At 37.1% G+C, this 23,762-nt stretch overlaps 1 protein-coding gene across 3 annotated transcripts; it reads left to right on the top strand.

Annotated features, from left to right (window-relative positions):
* Positions 1–308: 308 nt before the first annotated feature.
* Positions 309–23,581, top strand: LOC124631440 (echinoderm microtubule-associated protein-like CG42247). Of its 3 annotated transcripts, none has more exons than XM_047165834.1 (20): positions 309–748; positions 12,900–12,956; positions 13,464–13,649; positions 14,503–14,619; positions 14,798–14,928; positions 15,337–15,461; positions 15,676–15,814; positions 16,083–16,232; positions 16,682–16,853; positions 16,973–17,068; positions 19,573–19,710; positions 19,898–20,029; positions 20,113–20,241; positions 20,323–20,451; positions 20,533–20,661; positions 20,850–21,012; positions 21,123–21,305; positions 21,380–21,475; positions 21,560–21,674; positions 21,773–23,581. In XM_047165834.1, exons 1-20 carry the CDS (start codon positions 599–601, stop codon positions 21,924–21,926), a joined length of 2,691 nt encoding a protein of 896 aa, XP_047021790.1. In that variant the 5' UTR covers positions 309–598; the 3' UTR covers positions 21,927–23,581. The 3 variants fall into 3 exon arrangements, with proteins under 3 accessions (XP_047021790.1, XP_047021791.1, XP_047021792.1); XM_047165836.1 differs by lacking the exon at positions 309–748 and adding an exon at positions 11,402–11,559; XM_047165835.1 differs by lacking the exons at positions 309–748; positions 12,900–12,956 and adding an exon at positions 7,973–8,865.
* Positions 23,582–23,762: the final 181 nt, after the last annotated feature.

Below are 23,762 nucleotides of genomic sequence, written 5' to 3'. Positions count from 1 at the left end.
CGACGGTTTGTAAAACTACATCCCTTTCTTTCGAAAGTGCTCTCTGTCAGGCTCCTACCTATCTTACTGCTCCATACATAGGTAGATTAAGTGCCGAGTTGTATACTACTTACTTCCAATCAATCAGCCACGTGGCGGTCGTGAATCGTCAGTTTATGAATGAACATAGACAGTGGTATCAGTTGATTGGGAGTAGGTTGGTCGCCGGGGCGCGCGGCAGTCCGCGGGCGGGCCGGACCGAGCGATGTCGCGTCGCCCGCACCCCCGGCCGCGCCTACTGACGCGTCCCTGTCGCCAGGCCGCGCCGGACCCCGCACCGGCGCCCGACCCGCCGCCGCAGCAGCCGCCAGACCCGCCGTCCGACGACGAGCGAGAGCCCGGAGACTGGCGCCCCTCCCGCCCCGCAACACCGCCGCAGCGCACCGACGACGTCTCCGAAGGTTCTGAAGCAACTGCTCGACCTACCAGAGCAGAACCAGCAAGCCGCTATGCCAACCTCAACTACTGGAAGGCCAGACGAGTCACCTTCTACAGAAATGGGGACCCTTTTCATCCTGGTGTTGAGTTTCGCTTCAAGCCGGGCAGAGATCTTGCTTCTATGGATGCACTGCTTGACAGGCTGTCAGAAAGGCTGGAACTACCCCGAGGGGCTAGGTTTATCTTCGGCATGGATGGCGACAGAAAGTACAGGCTTGAGGAGCTAGAAGACGGAGCATCCTATGTCGTGTCTTCCTACAAAACTTTTAAGGTAAGACTAAATATGCCATCTACTTTTTAACTGTGTCATATTATTCATATCCACTGGTACTATCGTACTGTTAAAATATTCAAATGTTTTAGACGGTTTTAGAAACTGCAAACACAAGTGCGTGTTTTGAACGTAAAACACACTATTTACCAATTTTGCGTACTAGGTATAGGAAGCCCGAAACTTATGGAATTCCTTCTCAATTTGCATCTGCAGTTCACTACACCGAATCACAATCTACTTTATCTCAAAATACGATCTCACGTCCATTAATTTTGATATAAGTATAATTGTTATATGCTAAAAAATAAGTACAGAGTCTAGACGCCGCAACATACAATTAACACTAAACCCACTTCTGGAGCGCGAATAATATTCACTTACGTCAATTCATTTACGAAACAATTACGGGTTTCGTGAAAGCCAAAATGTCGTCGAAAACCTTGAAGATGTAGGTCAGAGGATAAGCCACGCACAAACTTACCTATTTGCATTTTGATTACATACACAACTTATTTTGTAACATCTCGATAAGATTAATTGGAAGTAAATTGCGTTTGTTCTAATCACCATTAATTTAAGGTACCGGAAAGGGTTTTCCGAAGTCGTAACATTTGATTCGCGTGTTTGCTAATTTCTTTTGAATTTGAATTAATTTTGGAACGTTACGATATTGTTTTTTGGTAATCAAATCATCGTTATATAAACGTAACTCATTATTTAATATGACGCACGACTTTGCGGACATATAGCCTACAAACACTTTCAATCACTAGTTCCATATAGGTATACGAATATGAGACAATTGGTTTATGAGAAGACACTAGCGTTTCTTTAAACGATTGAATATCCTAAAAGCAGTACATAAACTTTGCCTTTCAACTTATATGCCTAACATTCAAGCAAAAACCAAACAACATAATCAATCACCGACCAAAAAAAAAAACAATTACATAAACTCGCGAACCATGATGGCCGCTAGAATGGCTACGACCGCAGCCAACGACATCTGGGGGGCAATGCACCACCTTGCACTTAGTATGCATCAAGGCAACGCGTGGATTACCCACCATTAACATTCGAGACTGCCTGTCGACGGCACTCGACTGTTATCAGGACTTGAAGAAAGACGTTTGTGTATGCGGTCTTTGTAGAGTATGGTGGGGAAAGTTGGTGGTTTTTAGGTGGGAAATTGAATGAAGATGAGAGGTTTCGGTTTTCTTAATTCATCATGCATCCTCTTTCTCTTATTCTAACTCCAGGTTAGCGCAGCTTCAGTTTTAAGTTTATTATTTGTCTACACATAAGCTTTAGCCAGATATGTCTGCGCAACATTATTAGAGACAGTTATAAAGAAAGTTCAATATTTTTGGTGCCAACCCTTACTCCAAAAAAATTTAATTGTTTCAAAATCTAGAACTCCACTGCACAATTTAAAACTTAACAGTAGCATTGGCATGCCTCATCCAAAAATATCGACTTAATTGTCACAATATTTAGTTAAAAATTCACTCATCATAAACCTACTCTTATCATTCATTCAGGTCAGTGTACAAAGGTACAGCCTAGACAAAACAGTGACCCCATTAAACACTTGTCTAACACAAAGGAGTTCGCAATAAAACAAAGCTGCTTGTTATTCAGTGCCTCCCCCCACGCAATCGGTCGTCCTTTCATATCATATCACTAGATTAACATAACGGCTTGGACAGCCGAAAGGTATCTTTTAAGTTACTTTTGTCCTCGCTGTACTAAGGATAAATTGTTCTATCTTGAATCGTTAAAACTTGATTACTGACAAGGAATGGCCTTTATAGTCCGAAAGTGCGTATTGAAATTGGTTATTAGTTAAAAGGCTAAGGTTGGTATTCAGTGACAGTAATATTGAATTAACTTACCGTTAAATGTTAATTTTACTGTTACTAAAAACTATGAAAATTACTTATTGTATTCTCCTGAGTTTTATAAATATTATGATTATGAAGAGTGCAAGTATGGACATCAAACTAGATAACTAGGTAAATTCAATTAATCGCAATTCAACTTCCAAACCGTCATTAAAATATATTCTTACATACGAGCATAAATTGCGAGGTAAGTCTTATACTCAGTAGATATAGTACTTAAAAATTAACAATGATATAAGTCGTAACGTGACACTTCAAATAAAGGGCTAAGTCAATTCAGATTCAACCAGGCATACCGATAAGAGTACTCCGAATTCGTCACGATACCTTGACCCAGAACTGGCCGGCTCTTCAAAAACTTGCGTGATGGTTGACATAGACCTACTTACCCAATACTTATATTGCAAAGCAAATGAATATGCAATAATGTAGCCATTGTATAAAATCCCTGTCTACGTCTATACATATAATAAAATGATAGGAAAGTCAAAACTGTACATTGAATATTTTTTTAAAAGAATACTTGGGGGGTGATCCATAATCGATTCTGAACCCAAATATGTAGTTTTTAGAATTTTTGTCTGTATGTCTGTTTGTCTGTATGTTTGTCCCGGATAAACTCAAAAAGTACTGCATAGATTTAAATCAAATTTTGCATGACTATTACCTGGAGGCCGGTTCAACACATAGGCTATATATTATCACGCTATCACCTACGGGGGTTGAGCAATGAATAATTAAATAAACGAAATTGGAAATTCTATATTGCTCACGCAGACGAAGTCGCGGGCAACAGCTAGTTTTTAGTAATATAATTAAGAGGAAACATTTTTTTGTTTGTACCCTAAAGCCTCAGAAAATACGGAACCAATTTAAAAAAATATGTATTTGATGTTGGGAAGGCACACTATTCCCGAGTAACATAGGATATACTATATTTTATCCGGGACAGGCGGAAGTTCCCCCGGGAAACGGCTATTATGCAATAATGGAGCCATTAAATAAAGAAAATGGCGTATATACCTACATTAATTAAGATTACGTTGAAGGACATATAATGAAAAATCTAAAGGCTTTATAAAGGTAATTCGTCTTAGTGGCCCAGTTTAATATTTGCCGCGTCGTTAATTTACGTTGTAATAAGTATTATTACTCATACATACGGGCAGCAGTAATGCATACTTCATTTTGAAAAATGGTTCTGTATATTTTTTTTTGCTCATTAGCGTTGTTTTTGTTTACTTTTAAATTAAGCTAAGTTGCATGCAGTTTCCTAAACGAGAGATATGATATGGGCAGAAACAATGAACAAATACTTAGAAACTGTGTAGATACGTATGTAGCCAGACTACTAACGTATTCTATAAATCATAAGACATTTATGAACAGTTCACATGATCAAAAAATGTGGTTACATATTCAAAATCCTTTTCATTCGTCACTACATCATCATAATCCTCCTGCCCTTATCCAAATTTTATTTGGGGTCGGCGCAGCATGTTTTCTCTTTCATTCGCCACTACATCCAAATATACGTCATCAAATTCAATTCATGTTTGCATCACCGCACAACAATTTTGACTATACGGTTTCGTACGAAACTCCAGACTCCCATTTTAATTTATAATCACAGTAATAATCCGCAAACTTAACTCATATTCGCACATTGCCATAAACTGAACCCTAAAAAACAAACTATCATCAACACCATCGATAACGACTGAATATATGAATAATAAGTAAATAGTAAATAGAATAATAGTCGGTCACCATAATGTATGTAAGAACCCGCTATATGGAATCACGCGATTAAAAACTTCTTTGTAGTTTTTCTACGATGGCTATCGCGCTTGGCGTAAATAATTCAATTTTATATAGGTACCTGGGCTGTTGGGTGAGCTTGAGTTATGGTACTTATAGTAGTTTATTAAGATTTGTCATAGTTTTGGCATTGGTAACTCAAGATTAAAGGGCCTTGTTTACGATTAGGCGAGGTCGCAAAATGTAGAAGGAATTTTTTGGCAGGGTTAATTTGGTTTAGATTAGATTTGTTGTCGATAATTTAATTTGAGTGAAAATAGTGTATACTGTAACCTTAGATATATTTCTATTTAAGGCTTTGGCCTTAGTAGTCGTCAATATGGTTGATTTAATTACAAAATGACAGAAGAATATATATAATATGTAAAATATATAGCTCTAGCAATTCTTTCGTTTATTTCGTGGCGTTTCGTAGCAATACGTAGCATCGTGGTAGTCTCATACTAGGGTACATAATTGTGTATGTACATATTGTACTTATGTAGATAGATTTATAATTAGATCAACATTTTTATAAGCGAAGCACATTACAATCACGATATTACTAGTTACGAAGTTCGTACTACCTACAGTTGTTTTATTGATACTCACGGGTATCTGTAAAATGGAAAACCCATTATCCAAGAGCACTTTCTCAAAATTAAATCAAACAAAAAGATATGAAAAATATCTAATAACCCTAAGTGTTTCTGGCAAGAACATTGTTTCATAGTGCTAATACTGCGGACTCCGTAACGACTTGGGCGCGGTTTGTACAGTCACCATGCAAATTACTGTACACTCACTCACATTACTTGTATGAGAGCTGCATTATATATTAATATACATTTGTTATACCAAATTATATGTTTAGGTATATTTTATGCATTTTGTCGTCTTATTTGTGTCAGTGCTAGATAAACTTATACGATGATATCAACATCATCAGCCTTTTTTCTATCAACCCACTACTGGGCTGCGGCCTCCTCTCACACGGAGAAGGATTGAGCGTTCATCACTATGCTTGACTGATGCGGGTTGGTGATTTTAAACTTTATGGTTCAGGTTTCCTTGGGATGTTTATTTTGTTCAATTGATAACAGCAGCTGTGGTAGAAACCTGTCTGTAACATTTTAACGCACTCCCTTAAAATCATTTGTTATATTCATAAATGTTTGAATATCAAAAGCATTGCAAGTGACTACGCGATAGTGTCTGCTACGACGGCTACGATTTACGTAGGCTATCTGCTACGAGCTACGCGCGTAGTCAATTATATTTTACCTTCATTGCATATTACAATAAATCCAATGAAATGAGTAGTGTTGGGCAGAAACCTTCGGCTATTATCCATAATCTGAGGGATACTTCTAAGGTTACTGATGCATCGCACCTGATATGCATCGCGGTAAGGTCTAAGATACAAAATTGCAAATGAGGGTGTTATTTGATTGCCACACTATGGTCAAATAATACTTCACCGTCCATCCATTATATGTTTGCAATTTCTTTAAGATTCATCTTAAAAAAATATTATAATGCGCAATAATCTGTTCTCTAATTAGCAGGTAATCTTATAAGTTTGTTGCCCTTGAAATATGTCTTAACTGATCTTAAACATTTTTTATACACACACGGTTATATTACCAAGACTTCTTTCACCAAAATACCTACAAATATAACAGGTATATAATATGTACTAGGTACATAATAACTTAAATATAACAAACATTTTCCACCCTACCTGTACATACAACATTTTGCAGGAAATGTCTAAATTGCACTTTTGTTCCGTTAGTTCGTGATTTCAGTCGATGTTGTGTCGAAGCCTTGTATATTGTGCGCTGCACTGAAGGGCTAACCAAATCGGGGATATGGGTCAGTGTGCTGTGTTTACAGCTACGTGAAATGAAACGTAACGTGCTTCTGTGCGTTTTGGTGACGGGAGATTGGAGTGCGATGTGTCTGTCATTTGTTTGTTTGTTTTTTTTTTTTTGTGAACCGTTGAAGATCAATAATCTGTGGTTCTTATGTGGATGCCATGCAGCACAAAAATTGACACATTTTAACTTCACCATGTGCATGCCACAAACAATAAATTATAATGGGAAACGTAAACGTACAAAATATTTGCATATTTCTCATAAAAACCAGCATTTCTTCCCGAGCATGCAAAGGGTCCAACAATAGCAACAATTAAATGAAAACATCTACAATTTACACTAATACGACTTTGACACACTTTGCAAAATTCTCATAAAGCTCCACGCAACCTTTAATTACAATTCTTTGACCAACAATTATGACGTCAATTACCGAAAAAGAAATTGGATCAAGGTTGGCAACAATTTGTTTATATAATATTTAATGAAGGACCCGAAATTCTTATCGGTTGCGTGCTTGAGTCGCCTGATCGGCCACCAGTGGGCATAACAGCTCATAATTGCTTCACGTGAAACATAAAGAGCTGAGCCGACGTCTCGGCTGATGCATATCAGACTACTTTAGTTACATTGCGTGGATTCTACTGAGAGTGACCTTGGCTCCCCCCGCGCGGCTCCAACCCTCCACCGACAAATAAAATTTCGAATAGTCTGCTTCATCCAACCGTCGTAATCGTACCTCCAGCAATCGGTGTGATATCAACCCCTATTACGAGTGTTTAGGGTCTCATCTCGCGTGCCCTTTGCGTGTCTTGAGTCGTTCTGCTGTTGCAATGGGCTTTTGTTTTGTTGGTACTGCAAATTAGTCAGCTGTTGCCAGTGGACCTAGTACCATTTACAGTGGCTGAGAATATAGACGTGCTTTCCCATACAAGTGTTACTGAAGAAATAAACAATAATAATTCACTAATTTGTCGTACCCATTCGGTTAAATTAATATTTTGAGTGTATGCAAAGTGAGGTGGCCTAAATAAAACACTTCATGTTTTCAAGTTTATCTAAGTAAAATCGATCAGTTTATGACCTTGTTTGTATCTGTTTGGCGAATCTTATATCAGCTATTAGGTATGTAAAAAAAGTTCACTAACGGTGTAGGTACATGCAGATGATCATGTTAACTGTGTCTTAATATCCATAGATCCATCCATAGATAAACATTATTTGAATTCAGGTTTACTTTCATAGAAAACTAGTACATAAATAAAACATCTCTAACTGACTTATTTCATACTTTACAGTTAAAACTTTAAACGGCCTACTGACCGACTAAACATAACTTTTGACTGTACAACTCATAACCTAACCTAGTCCAAACACGGTCATACAAGTAAATAATACCCTACAGTGTGTTAACCGCATAAACAACAAACAACACAAGAAAAACCAGTCTTGCGTTAACTCATATAAAACCTTTACTGCCGCGCAATAAACTTCTATGTAATCATAAAATAAATACAATAAGCTACTTTATACTTTAACCAAGGAGTTATTAAGTATTGAGATCACGCCACGGTAACATAATCGCTCGAATGCTTTCTTTATTTTTTTTATGGTCATATAAAAGTGCATAGAGTCGCGTGTGTGAGATTCAATCTCCGTTGACAGACCGAGAATGACGCGAGCCGTGGCCCATTTAAAAAAGTTCATTAAAAAAATTTTTAGTTACACGCTTTTTAAGTAGACCGTTCATTTGCATTCAAGGAGTGTTAGAGAATCGCGGTAATTTTTGCTAAATGGTTTGTGGTTTCAAATTAACGTTTGAGTGTGTCTATTTGTTATATATTCGATGGTGCTTCAGGTAAAACGATTACTTATATTCTTTATCAGAGTCATAATAAAATGCGTTCCATTTTGATGTAAACAAACGTTAATTTGCTCTGGGTCCGCGAAAATATCTCTAATAGGTTATCGGTCACCAAATTTCCAACATAATTACTTAACAAATAAAGATGTCAAACGCAAACACCAAAGCGAATAACATCAAACGGTGCAAATCGCGTATCTTCATGTAAGTATATGCAAATGTATGACCGTTGCAACCGGACAGACGTCACCCCACTATACGTTACGGCTATCACTGTATGCAAATTGCAACTGCGAGGTGAAACGAACACGCGTTTGTAGACAGTAGGTACTTGAACTTGACTCGAGGTGTTGAACGCAACTGACATTTAGAACCACGTCTTTCACTCTCACGATCAAACATGAATGGATAGGTGTAAGATAAGAAAACATAACTGTTTTATTGGCCGAATTTTCCTCATGAAAATATTTCTTAAGTACGTGGATTACGTCATCATATGAGCTTTGAGTCGGTTCGGTTTTCGAAGAGTTAGTTAAAGTTGCGAAGGTGTGGCGCCCGAGTCGGTACCGGTGGCTGTCGGCCGCTGACAGCTCGATGCTGGACAGCGAAGAAGAGTCACCTTTTGTCGTCATATCGCTGCCTGTGTACTCCACTGAGCCTTTTGTAAGTGCCTTCTTTTGTTTACCTAATCCTAAGTTCCAGTAGTAAACATTTGTTTTGAGATAAACGAACTTTATGTTGTCGGTGAAAATGGTCCTAAGTGTGATCAAGCTTGCATGTAGGGCATTAAAATTTCGGTGTGCCGTAAACATCGCCGGAAAAAGAAGGTATGTTTGCTAAAGTCGTCATCAGTTCTTAGCCGATCTCAAACCACCGCTGTATGGGAATCTATGCACACCAGGTTTGTTATAAAAGCTTGTTTATGTAACTAGGTATACTTGATTAAATAACTCCAATAGGGGTCTAGCTGCTAATGTCTTGTGGTGGTTAACTACCAGAGCTCATTAGCGTGCCTATAATATTGCATTTAAAACTAAACCATGTACTTAACATCAGGCCCGCCGCTAGCTGTTTGTTCGCCCGCGTGCAAAACTTATTATGACGCCCTACGACTACATACGTTTTGACAAAAAATATATAAGGGGGGGAGCGGATCCAGGGGGTTCGGACCCCCCCCCGCCAATTCATATCCATCTTACTTATCCAACAGAAAAAAATAGGTACATGCACCGCTCTGATTGCAGAAAACCCACCTACTTTTGGATAAATAACTATTGCAATACATAACATACATTACACATAACTTTTTATTTACTTGAAATGTTCAGAGTAACCTAAACAGTCCTGGGTTAGCCCATAAGCAAACTAAGCAATTGCTTAGGGCATCAATGCAGTGCAATCATTACCCAAGTGGCCCCTATGTATTGAAAGATTGTGATTAACTTAAACTAACGCACTTAAATATCTATAACAATGTTTAAAGTCAGTAAAATATATTATTTGGTGGGTTTCCCGTTGAAAACTTATAAGGCACATGTCATATGTAAGGAAGCGCGAGCGGAGCGAGCGCGAAAATTGTTTAGTCTAAGGACACAAAACAAATAAAAACCACTGTAAATTAACAAAGCAAAGTCAAAAAGTAAGATATGCACAGAAGTGAAGTGCAAAAGCCGCGAGCGAAGCGAGCGCGATTTTTTCCTTAGAGTTTTCATGAAGTAAACATATTATCATAAAAAGCCATAACGGACGTGCGCGAAATATGTTTTTTCGGAATTGAATGCCTCAACAATTAAACAAAGATAAAATAGGGCGGCTTTTTCTGAAATTTTATTGGTTTAATTTTGCCGCCCCCTAAATAGCATTTGCCCCACGCTACGCCACTGGTTGATCTTAAATCGTTTTTAAGAATCTTTAATTTTGAAAATGTCCTTTCAGCAGATGTACCTAACTGAAACCGGCAGTGTAAGTAATATTCTTAGCGCTATTGCTGTGTTCGGAAATATTGAAATCAAATCATTAGTAAAAAGATATTGTATTTTTTAAATATTACGTGATAACTCGCTAGATTTGCCGCCCCCTAGGACGTGCCGCCCGCGTGCTGTGCACGCGCTGCACGCCCGCTTACGGCGGGCCTGCTTAACATAAATACATGTATACTACACACAATTGCTGCAGCCGTTGCAATTGTATGCAATAGTAGCTTAGGTCAACATATGCATTTCATAATAATAATTCCCACACATCAGTCAAAGCCACGTGAGGCTCATTTGCTAATCCGTGAACATTTTTCATTAGGTACTAAGGACCTACAAAATCCATTTACAAGGAAATGGAAAAATTAATATTCTCTTATCAATAACGGAATGTTGTGTTTTCCTTGAGTAGGTACTCAAATATATTGCGTGAGCCGGCCGCCCTGCTGCCGAAATGGCGCGTCAAAAGTGAGGTTATGTCACAAATGCCTTAATGAATGCGTAGAATTTAAATAATTTCTAGTGTTTGTTGTTGCTAATGTCAGTAATTAAGTTCATGGTAAAAGAAATGGGTAATAAAGGTTTTTGAGAATGGTGTATTACCAAGGTTTTTACCAAGGCTGTACGTTTTAATACTTTTTGACCCTTTCTTCTCTCATACCATTCAGCTTTTGTGCCTATTTCAAAACGTGGATGTTTGACAAATCAATAAGATTTTGCAACCAGTGGAACAAAAGGGCTTACAAAATAGGTGCGCACTTCAAAATCACAACCGTCCCTTCTACAGCGAAGTTTTTTCAAACGGACATAAGTACTTGCAACGTATTAACATAATATTATGTACCTACTTGTAACAACCCATAACATGTTCGCGAGCCCTTCTAACCAACTTCCTTATGGACACGAAATACAATTTTCCATATAAACGACAAAATGACTAACATTTTCAGACATATTAATTTCAAACGCCGCAGTCGACTAGTTATGCAGCAATTTAAGACGTGACCTCCACCGAGCGTGCTCCCCACACGTGGTGGACGATTCGTATGTACAGACCACCTTATATAGACCCCCGAACCATCACATAAACCCAACAGATTCGCGTGAAAGCACAACTTTCGCGAGGGGGTGGGAAGGTCAATCGCGTTGGTACGTTATTCTAATTGCACGCATAGACTTGCGATAAGATTGTCCTTGGGAGACGGTCAGTACCACTGGCCAAGGACTTTGAATAATTTGGATGAAGCAGGGTTTTTGTTTACGCGGTCAGTGGACGGTTGGACGCCGGGGCTGGCTGTCATCGGCTGTGACTTGTGACAAAATAGCGCGCATAAAGTTACGGTATTGGTCGAACAGCGAGGAAGATCTTACGGTTTCTATCATGGTGAGCGATGATTTTTATTACGTTTTAAATCATAAATTATTTTATTAGAAAGGGTTTATCGACTTCTCGTGTTGAAAGGAATCAAAAAGATTTGCATACATGGCAAGCGTCCAACTCCTTCTTGCACTTTATTATTGTGCAATAATACGTACTTGCTCGTTACATTGTAATCATTTTAAATCGACCATAAACTTTTTAATTAGAAATAAAATATTGCGAGTGTGATTGTTCTACATTTGTTATATTTTCAACAAACTAGAAAACCAATTAAAAACAATTGGAAAATCATTACAATTTTTTTTTAATATAACGTTTGAAAATAACGTCAGTAATTTTTCATTGCATTTTATTTAAGTAAGCAGCTCATTTATTAAAACAAAAATTCTTTTGATATGAAATCTCTAGTTGGTATACCTATTACCTGAAGTTGGTGCTAATACGAAATATGAACTCAGTTTACATACGAATTGCCCAACAAAAACTAGGTTAAAGCTGTATTCGCGGGAAACTAAAAAATGGCGGCGACGAAACGGAAGCAAGGGAATTTGCCAAAGAACCATAAAAATCTGAATAAATCCATTCGCCTTTTAACATTCCAACACACTTCGTTAGGGAAAAAGGTAAATCTTTACCGTTTTCATAAACTACCTGTAATGCATTATACTTAACTGCAACTTTCCTGAGTTTTTAATTAAGTAGCCAATTATAATATTAAAGCTAACTAATCGCGTCATTTAAACTTTTAGAAAATAAGAACAAGTTTAGTATTTATTTAGTTTTGATGTTGGTTGGTACTCAAAAAAAAATGTATACCGAAATGCGGTTAAACAGATGACTAATTTAAATTTTATTCACATTCAGAGATATGCTTATGATAAACGGTCATATGCAAGTCATAGCTAATGCAGTTCTTTTCGAATGCATGTCAGTGGAAATTCGCCAGTTAGTTTGCACATTCATCAAACAACGTATTCGTGTCAGGGGCACGAAACTCCATAGTTTAGCTCGAACAGCTTATATACCGAAATAACTGAAAACATTTACTTCTCATGACGTCATATAAAAGCCCAATATAAGTTCTTGAAGCTTAAATTTAGAGGAATGTAATAATCGAAGGAAACACGGTCTCCCATTGACCTCAATAATTGTTGTACTGCTCTGGTATTCAGAACATAAATGGTATGCTAAGCATGCTTAACCGTTAAATTATAATACCTTATAATTAGTCATTCATTAATTTCAGTAATTCTTTCAAGAATTGTAACTTTATAAAGGTTTCTTTAATTTTAACGACCAATATTTTTAGTCTTTTGTGTTAAATCCGTTCTTTTTTACGACAGAAAAATTCTTACCTTGCCGTCGCTACGGTACCGAGTGAAAAGAAACAAATGAATAAGGTAATTAATGAAGCTTGTAGGCTAGTAATGAAAAGTCATTAAATACTTCGGCACGAGTGATTTTTCTAGGACAGACACTGACTTTAAGCCTTTTTACTTCTTCCATAAAGTTGCACTAGTCATTTAGGCACTGGCTATGTAACCTTCTTCTTTATAGTAAAAGGGTAACAGGTAACGAGTCCTTCTGCTTACAGCCTACGTAAGTACTTTCACTTTGCGTACTATGAACATAAACTATTTTGCACATTACCTAATTCTACTAATCCAAGACCTTTCAATAGACTCTCTAATCTGCTTGGCACTTAGATAGGGTGACAATTGACCTCGCCGACTATTTGAGGAAAGAATTCAGCAGTTTTCCAATTCTTCCAAGTCCTTTCATGATTATATCTTCTTTGACATAAAGCTTTACTATATTTCTCGACTTTATCTATTCTCTATAAAACTGCTACCTCAATAACCACCAAAAAATTACTGACAAGCCCTTAAAATACCATCTTTTAACAGGCGGCAAGTTACGGCAAAAAGAACGGCATGTGGTACGGAGGCACTACGACCGGGACCAGCGCTTGGTCGCGAGCTGGGACCCGCAAGCAATCGGTCGCGGAGTCCGACGCTCCTCCCCCGGGCGGCGGCAAGCCGGCTAGTGGTCGCGTCATCAGGATCATTAATAATATGGATCATTCTATACAGGTGTGTAGCAAAGTGTTTATCAATTGAATTGTTATCAAAATATTGGTTTTAAAACTTGTCTCTCAGCTGGCTTCAACCCTATTTCCGCGTAAAGTTTGCGTTCAAAATTGAAACAGTCGTTTTTTAAATGTTGCACAAAGAAATAGTCTTTAACTCTTTACTGTTGGCCTAGCTAGTTGTATGTTTACGTGACCCTGAGTTACAAATTGGAAATGTTAGTACTTACAGGATACCTACACACACACATGGCTATAGACCTGCCATTCATAGCCCTTTGAAGAGCTGACCCATAAAACAACAATTAGAATAATTTCCGTTGATTTTATTCAACAAGTACCTACTTACCTAAATGTAAATTATATTCAAATCAAAACCTATTATATTTCTACGTTATTACGTTACTTGTTACCATGCGGAACAGTGTCATTAAAACTAATGTAGAGCCTGTATTTACACATATGTACCTACTATGTCAGGTGCCATAGATTGGAGGGCGTATCACACGAACGAATTCACGGCAACGATTTGTACTGTAATAATAAGCCGCTTTCAGTACAAAGGCCTTGGATAGTAAACACTAGTGATTGCTGAAGAAAAGCTTTGCGAAATTCTTCGAGGTCGACCGGTCATAAGCGGCCATACTCGTATTAGGAACTATTAGGGCAGTTCACTAACGTTAGGTTAGGTTCGGAAAATTTAAAAATTAACGGTTATTTGTCTGAGAAATAATAAGTTTATTACTACACTTATTTTAGTTGAAGCTTAATAGCAAAACGCCCATCGATCCTTTAACGCAGTTAAATCACACTTGCCACTATAAAATAATTGTTTTATTTCTTGCATTTTTTTGCAGTGTCGTGTGTTATTGAACTTGCGTACGACTCAGCCATTTGAAGAAGTGCTGGAAGATTTGGGTCAAGTGTTAAAGATGAGCGGCGCAAAGAGAATGTACACAATTACAGGACAGGAGGTGAAGTGACATCTTTTATTTACGATACCACTACTTCTTTGAAATCAAATACTTTCTTTATTTAGGTTACATACCCTAACTAAGGGGAAAACGTGACCCTTTTTTGTGGTTATAAGTTGCTATTCCTTCCTTCCTTCACTATTTTCGACATCAGCCTCTATAAGTAATATTTTTTTAGGTGAGAAGTTTCTCTCAGCTTCGCAATGAGTTCGCCGATGTGGAGACATTTTACTTGGGATCATTGATGGTGGCTCCCGCGTTGAGTCCTGGAGTCAGTGCCCCACTACCTATTGAGTCGCCTATCAGAAGGTATAAAACAATAATGTATAGAGCTACCTACACGTTATGTGACACATGCTTCTTGTGCAAATAATTTCTTGTAAATAACACGTAAATTTGGAGACCCTCAAAAAGCTTGGAAAGTGTAATTTACCTTCCTATTATTTATCTGATCTGTGGTGACATTCTATAAGACTTCACTCTAAACTTCGCATCTGAATCCGCCGTGAGTTACTACACTAGCGCTACTCTTGCGAGCGTGTTTGCGAGTTGAACTAAATTAAACTCGAGATTTTGACAGATAAAGTATGAGATGACTTTTAGAACGTTTTGAACCGAATAGCGTGTGAATGAAGTGAGAGTGAATAGCGAAGTGAAATGCGAAGTGAAATGCGAGTTGTTGTCTGAATTTTATAGACTCGACGTACTGTTTTGTAGATCTCGATCACGGGGCAACGTGGCAGCCGCCCCGATTTCCGAAGACATGCGCGGAAGACGCGCGCGGAGCAAAAGCCGACCGCGCGTCCTTTACGCACCTGAAGGAGAAATTGTTCGTAATTCAGGTAAACGTGGCGTTCTTATCTTCTTCCAGTCCTGTTCCCTATATATTTGGGGTCGGCGCAATATAGTCCTCGCTTCCATTTTTCTGTATTACAGTTAAGATTACTGAAATTTCAAGTCAATGCATAAGAGCTGGCTTTTTAGTTTCTTCTTTTAGTTTGCATTCATTTATTCCTCCCTCGTTTTAAAGTCCTAACCTTATTCATATCTGCGCAGACTACACACTACTGGAAGTTCTCAAAGAGGAACCGATCCGGGTGACGATAAGAGGTCTTCGGCGCACCTTCTACCCTCCGATACACCACGCACCGATCGACAACTCTCCGCCTGAAAAGAAACTACAACTCGATTGGGTGTAAGTAGCAAGTAGCAACAGCAAACCATACATAATTACTAACTTAGAAGCCAGAGAAGGTATCTTATCTTGCTTGAGTACCTACCACTGAATTTGGAGTTATATGACTGATTGTTAAGCCAAGCTATGTAAATTGTGTAATACAAGCTATGAACAATTTACTTTGATTCTTCCAATATTAATCAAATTGCTAAGATTAGGACCCCTCACAATCACACTCATTATTTCACTCAACATAGAAAAAGTTTATCAATCTTCATTTTCGCAGCTACGGCTACCGTGGATCCGACTCCCGTCGCAACCTGTGGGTATTACCCACGGGAGAACTCCTGTATTACGTCGCAGCCGTCGCGATAATGTACGACAGAGACGAGGAATCACAGCGACACTACATCGGACACACAGAAGACATACAGTGGTGAGTTAAAAGCTTCACGTTTCTGAACTAGATGGCATTGGTGTACAGTTAAATGGCGCTATGGTTCGGTTCATAATCTTTATATAGAGTAGCACTTACTGTATCTAGTGAAATGGAACCACCACTATTCCAAAATTATTGGAGTAGCAGAGATGTTTTGTGAAAGTATTCCTGCTGATCTAAGAGCAAAATATAGAATGTATTTAACAAACTTGTCAAGAAATACTTTTTGTCATTATAGCTGATAGCTGTACTTAAAACAACATGAAAATGCTTCTTTGTGGCAACTATGTAGATTACCTTTAGATAGTCTATACTCAGTAAAATCTTAAGACAACCTATACAAGGATTTGTTTGGTTAGAATTGAACGGACCTATGTGATATTATTTATTTATCTGACCTTACCAACATGAATAAACCCTAATCAAAATCTTCTAATCCCCACCAGCATGGAACTGCACCCATCCCGCGAGCTGGTAGCGAGCGGTCAGCGCGCAGGCCGGGGGCGTCGTGCGCAGGCGCACGTGCGCATCTGGAGCACGGATACCTTGCAGACTCTGCACGTCTTCGGCATGGCAGAGTTTGAGGCAGGAGTGTCTGCTGTCGCGTTTTCGCAACTTGTGAGTACATACAATACTTAGCTTTATATGGCTGGGATCTTCAAACAGATTTATTTAACAGCAATGTCTGCTTACAGCTTTTTACTTTTAAATTAACGGTAATTGTGTATTCCCAACAGAATGGTGGTAGTTACGTATTGGCAGTAGATGCCGGCCGCGAGAGCATTCTCTCCGTCTGGCAATGGCAGTGGGGACATCTACTTGGCAAAGTCGCTGTAAGTGAAAACTTTTTTGTTATTTTAACATGCTTAGCTAACGAGATAAGTAGAAACACAAGATACATATTTTGAGAGCTTTCGTACTAATCAAGGCTTTGTTTGCCATTATCGCATCATTAAGCTCTGAATTTTGGCTCAATTTCATATGGTTAGGGGTTTCTAAACCAAGCATAAAAATACTAACAAGTTAATATTAAAAGTAAAAAATCTTCTTTAAAATAAGTATACTATGTGACTTACTTAGATTATCAGGTTTTCAAAAATATAATTTGAACGTGCGTGTTACATTGTCATATTTTTTAAAATTTACTACGTAGATATTATGACTGAGAGTTCATTCATTCTTTTATCAAAGGACCGTTTACATGCACAAGACTTTATAAAGCCAACTTTTAAATATTTTATAACGATACATATATTAATAGGTACCGAAAATTGACCTTTGATACAAACCTAACTTTAACTAGATGCAGCTATTCCAAAACTGATATGACATTACGATAAATTTTAAAACAAAATCAAGATAAACAACGGAATGTATAATATGTGTATGACGTGGTGTCTGTGACCTTGGGGACTGTCCCAAGGTCAAGTGGTACATTAAGATGTGGTACCATGTTTGCACCGATAGCGACACATAAACTTCGTCACTAGCGTAAAACGAAACGTTTCGTGGCATTTTTTTAAATGTCCCCTTGCTTTTTAATTTAGAGGGAAGATAGGATCTGAGATATGGTGTGGTGGAATGCATTTATTTTAGTGCATTCGTGGAGGATCTTTTTATAATTCTTGGAACTTGCTTAGTTGGGTTTTTAAAGCAACCTTTTTGCTGTGTTGTATTTTTTCGTGAGGACAGCTGGCGAGATAAGGATTTATTTTATTATGGTCGTGATGAATAATGCTTATTCAGATATTTATTGAGTCAATAGAATGGAAGAAGAAACCCAATGCTTAGCATGGCAGGCAAATGCTATATTAGATTGTAATATTTATGTCCTTGTTGTAATTTAACTTGAAAATATTAAAAAGTAAAAATGAATTTTATAGTTTTAATACTTATCTAAATGAAAATAATGCAGAAATTGCTCTAGAAAAATATCCAAGTCATAAGTGAAACCATAAAATAACATTAAAATAGTACCTTTAGTAACACAGCAAAAATCAAAACAATCTATAAACAAAGAAACAATAAACACAAAGAAAGCCATTTTTCTAAAACTCCATCCATAGATTACGATAAGGCGTGCAAATGCAAGCGCTACGAAAACATTAATCAGTTCGTAGCGTTTGGTCGCAAGTTCAACACACTTGAGCGTGGCCACGCCCCCTCGCTACGAAACTACTACGAGTTACTGATTGCTACGCCGTAGGGATAAATAATATTTGTTTTTAAATATTTTTTGACGCTTGATGCGTGGAATATTATTAAAATAATATGTAGTAATTATTTGGTTGGATTAGTAAAAAAATATGAGTTTTTACCACCAAAATTATAGATCGTGGCAAATCATAACTAGCGCCGAATAACATGTTTGAAGTTGATGCCAAGATTATATGAAATGTGAAATACGCTCCACCCTCTATTATTTTTAAATAATAACTTCTTTATAAGACTTCTCGATAAAGTCAAGTTAACTAGAAATTACCCGAGCGGAAAATCTTATTATAACGCGAGTTAGGCTCTGCACGCTTCGTTTTCCATGCCTACGCAATTTCAAAAAGGGTAGGTAATAAAATATCATGCCAACTAACACTCAATCATTATTAATAACCACGATTGATCTGCAACACCTATTTTTAAAGAAAATACTGTAAGAAAAATTGTATTTTTCCCGCTATAACTTAGTCATAATTCTTCATAATTGTCAAGTTACATCTTATCGGGTCACGCGACCAGTCCTGAACATGCTTGGTACGTTACGTGCGAGGAAAAAGCGTATCGCGTAATACAACCTTTTTACATAACCACTACTTTTTACCGACTAGGTAATGGAAAGTTTTCTTAGCCGAACGACAAAAGAATTTGAAACAGAAACCTTATACAGTAAATATTATTTTCAGCTTGCATTCCTAAAATATGCTAGCTCTTTCTGGCATTTAGGACATTTGGCATTTGACTTTCACGATACCGTTTGCTAAGAATGCAGCTAGGTATACCTACATTTGTTCGGTTGAGGTTTTGAGTATGGTAACGTTTTGATGTCGTTTTGCTACTTCTACTAATTTGGAAAAACTGTTGTCTATAGTATGTTGCATAAAATGTGTAAAGATTTTTAACCAACTTCCTAACAAGGTTCTCAACTCGATCACGTATATTTGCGTTATATTTTGCGACTACCAATTTAAAAAGCTATCGGATTTTTTTGTTCTCTGAGAGGATATAATGTCTAAGGATATATAATGTCTAAGACGTAAAAACTCTGGGGCAATCGAGTAAAAAGTGTTTTGAAATATTTAGATGCACGGAATGGAATCTTACCTACATATTGTTGGTATTACAGACGCTTCAAGAGGAGCTTACCGGTGCTGCCTTCCATCCACTCGACGATAACTTGCTAATTACTCACGGAAAAGGACATTTGGCGTTCTGGAATCGCAGAAAAGATGGATTCTTCGAACGAACTGATATTATCAAACCGGTAGGTGTCTTCTAAATTGTGGCTTATTTACTTTAAATAATTTAATTTGATGAATATAATGAAAATGTTTAATGTCCTACAACACAGGTAAGGAACGCGCGAGTCATTTCCCGCGTAAGTTGTAGAGACGAATTTACATATAAAAAACCGTATTTATCGGTAATGTAACGGTTTTTATTCTTTACAGCCTTCTCGTACACATGTTACGGCATTGCAGTTTGAGCAGGATGGCGATGTTGTAACAGCTGATAGTGATGGTTTTATCACAATATACAGTGTGGACAGCGATGGAGCATACTTTGTCAGAATGGAGTTTGAGGTACAACAAGCACATTTGGTTTTAACAAAATAAAAATACATCGTGAACTTTGTCATTAATTAATAGTTAATGTTAATTTCCAGGCCCACATCAAAGGAATTAGCTCCCTAGTTATGCTTTCCGAAGGTACTTTAATATCAGGAGGGGAAAAGGACAGGAAAATAGCTGCTTGGGATTCTCTTCAAAATTATAAGAGGATAACCGAGACAAAGGTCTGTAGCAAATATACTTACATTTTATATGGATGTATACCAGTATATATATCTTTATTTTTTTAAATATTATTCTTACAGTTGCCCGAATCCGTTGGAGGTGTACGTAGTATTTACCCTCAGAGACCAGGGAGAAATGATGGTAACATATACGTTGGCACCACTCGAAATAATATCATGGAAGGTTCTTTACAACGAAGATTTAACCAGGTAGGCCTTCTAGAGTTATGATAGCTTTCTTGGTACATTAGGAACGCCAGATTAAATAAATTAACGTGTCTTTCGCTGCAGGTTGTATTTGGACATCACAAACAACTGATGGGCTTGGCCGTACATCCAGACGATGAAATGTTTGCCACTGCAGGACATGATAAAAATATTGCGTTATGGAAAGGACACAAACTAGTGTTTGCTACTCAGGTGATTTAATCATCCTTTTTATATTATTATAAATGATAAGTTTGTCAGGATGTATGTATATTTGTTACTCTTTCACGTAAAAACTACTGGATGAATTTTGATGAAACTTGGTATCTAGTAAGCTTGTACTTAGTTTACCTTTTATGAAGTTTGTGTTTATGTATATTAAGTTATCTTGTATTTTCCAGGTTGGATACGAGTGTGTATCCCTGGCGTGGCATCCGAGTGGAGGCGCGTTAGCTGCTGGAAGTACAGAAGGCCATCTTGTAGTTCTAAATGCTGACGCAGGTGCTCACGTAGCCACCCTAAGAGTTTGTGGCTCACCTCTCAGTTGTTTGGCATACAACTCCGGTAAGAAGTCAATAGTAATTAGTTGGTGCTATTGAAATTTTTTATCAAAACTTGTAGCCACACTTCATCAAAACTTGTAACTTATAACTCTCTTCGTTTCTCTGTTTAAGCTGGTGACACTCTGGCCATAGGCTCTCAAAACGGCAGCATTTATTTGTTCCGAGTATCCCGCGATGGCTTTTCATACAAAAAATCGAACAAAATCAGAGGGGCTCAACCTCTCGTGCAATTGGATTGGAGTCTAGACGGCAATTACTTACAAACTGTTACTGCTGATTACGATCTGGCCTTTTGTGAGTTTAACTACCCTCTTTATTACATTATTTCACTACTTAAAATGGTTTCTACAATCTTCAATTTGTTTCAGGGGATATTAAATCTTTATCACCAGAAAAGAGTCCGATCGCTATGAAAGATGTGAAATGGTCCACATACAACTCCACTGTAGGATTCCTTGTATCAGGTAAAGTCGGCTCTCTATTAGCATTAATAGCTTTCAAATCTAGCTTAAGTGGATTTCGTAAATGCCTACGTTGTTATGTTACAGGGATGTGGAACAACCGATTCTACCCAATGACTACATTGATATCGACAGCGAGTCGGTCGGCTGCTCACGACCTTCTCGTAAGCGGTGACTTGGATGGATACGTGCGCCTGTTTAGGTAATTCTATACTTCAAACCAATTTCCACATTACAGTATACCATGAAAAATGGTTCTGAAAGATGAAAATTTAACAATATATATTTTGTTATTCTCAGATATCCATGCGCAAGTCCAAAAGCAGAATACAATGAAATGAAAGTGTACAGCGGAGCGATATACAGCGCTCGCTTCTTGTTCAACGACCGGTGCATGATCAGCGCCGGAGGAACCGATGCCGCCCTCATGCTGTGGGACCTGGTGGATGATTAGCATCAAGTAGCGCAGGGTCTGCGGCCGCCTGCGGTTGTGGTAGCTCCCCCCACACCCTCGCCCCCGCCCCACGCGCTCGTCTCCCATCCCACTTTCAAAGTGCTGGATTTTGATGAACTTGATTGAACCATGTTCGAAAGTCTTGAGGGCTCTATTTGATGATATGGGTTTACCGTTATTATGAGGTTACTCCCCGAATGTTAACTTCACAATGAAACATATCTCTGTACTAGGCTGTTAAATGACAAGTATCAAGTACATATCAGATATTCTTGAAAAACGAACACGACACTTCGACCTTTTTGACACATAAATACCAGAGGTTTTAAGAGAATTTATCTATTGTATTTAAGTTACGTAGGTTTACATGACACTGCCATTCTAAAGTTGCATATATTTATAGGTGCATAGTTATTAATCACGCTATGTTATTAAGTCAAAATTATATTCGAAAAGTATATTTTAGAATATAGCACAGTAAGGTCAAAATGTAAAACATTTTATCTAAGAGAGTGCAAGCATTTTATGGAATTGGTTACCTAATGGTGCTGGTAATATAAGTAACAAATATTGAAAATTATTATAGTGGTATTTCATGCAATATTCATTCTTTTATAGTCATGATAATGTTTTGTTATTTTGAATTAAGCCTGTAACACTGCATGCGTTCCATTAAAATTAGCAAAAACAAATGTAGTCAAACGCACAATTTACATACATATAAATAAATATAGGTTTATAATAAAATAAAAAGAAAACACGAGGACTTCCGGAATGTGGCAGGCCACAAAGAAAAATTTTGTACATTCTCCTTTCGTTCTTCCTTTTACACCAAATATCTTACGAAATGAATTTCCTATATTGAAAAAGTTATTATTATTTATATTTACACGGTACAAACTAATAAAGAGATTTAAAAAAGTATTATGTATACAAAAACACTGTTAAAGTTTGTGAAACATAATTTATTGTGTCATATTTATGTGATAGGGTGAAGCAAAAATAATATTACTATTTGACATAGCTATTGTAGCTGTTTTTATTATCGTTGTATTACATTAATGGGCTCTAAGACACTCTGAAAACTGGACGCCGTCTTCAGTACTTGTACAATTTATTGGAATTAAAAAGTCCTAAGTCCAAGTATACCCTTCTCTTAGTTTTTTTATGAATCTCTTCTATATTGTGTATAATAAGTAAACTACTTATTTTAACAAAAATGTTCTAGTAAAACTAAGATGTTATAATGATACCATCACATTTCACTATTAAAAAGCTTCTCCACTACAATAAAATAACTACATAATATATAGTTGTAGCTTTCAATTTATGAAATAATATGTAAAATATTAATTATCATTCATGATACATTTATTTAGGTAATGATGCAAACTGAAAAGAATTTATTCATAGTTGTGTCCATATACTTATTTGATAATTATTTTACGTAAGTACTATCTTATTTTACAAAGTTATTTCTTAAAAGTATGTAGACATATTTTATTTAAATACTTTTTAAATTTCATGACTGAGTTGCATAGAATTTGTTATAGCCTCGTTAATTCATACTTAACATAATATTTTGCGAAACAATCTGTTTTTATATACATAATAATTGATAAATCAATAAAATAATGTCAGTTGAAAATTATAAATGGTGTTTTATTTGTTAATCTCGTTATTTATCTTATATTAAGTCAATATTCTTGATATCCTTAAAATTAATTTAAATAAGTTGGCTTCCAGTTAGTCAGTGTGCAGTTCAAGGACTAACAAGAGATCGGTCTACAGTAATACCCTGTAATGCCAACTATAAGCAATAACATGATTACTACG

This window comes from Helicoverpa zea, chromosome 6, assembly GCF_022581195.2.
Source record: "Helicoverpa zea isolate HzStark_Cry1AcR chromosome 6, ilHelZeax1.1, whole genome shotgun sequence".
NCBI classification, from domain to species: domain Eukaryota; kingdom Metazoa; phylum Arthropoda; class Insecta; order Lepidoptera; family Noctuidae; genus Helicoverpa; species Helicoverpa zea.
Note: the sequence above shows the minus strand (reverse complement) of the source record. Positions and strands in the feature narration are given on the sequence as shown.

Excerpts from the sequence above, each read along its gene's own strand:
- LOC124631440 (XM_047165834.1), top strand. The coding sequence starts at position 599 with ATGGATGCACTGCTTGACAGGCTGTCAGAAAGGCTGGAACTACCCCGA. Across the intron at positions 20,242-20,322 it reads AGAGGATAACCGAGACAAAG|TTGCCCGAATCCGTTGGAGG; the intron begins GTCTGTAGCAAA and ends TTATTCTTACAG. Across the intron at positions 20,662-20,849 it reads AACTAGTGTTTGCTACTCAG|GTTGGATACGAGTGTGTATC; the intron begins GTGATTTAATCA and ends TGTATTTTCCAG.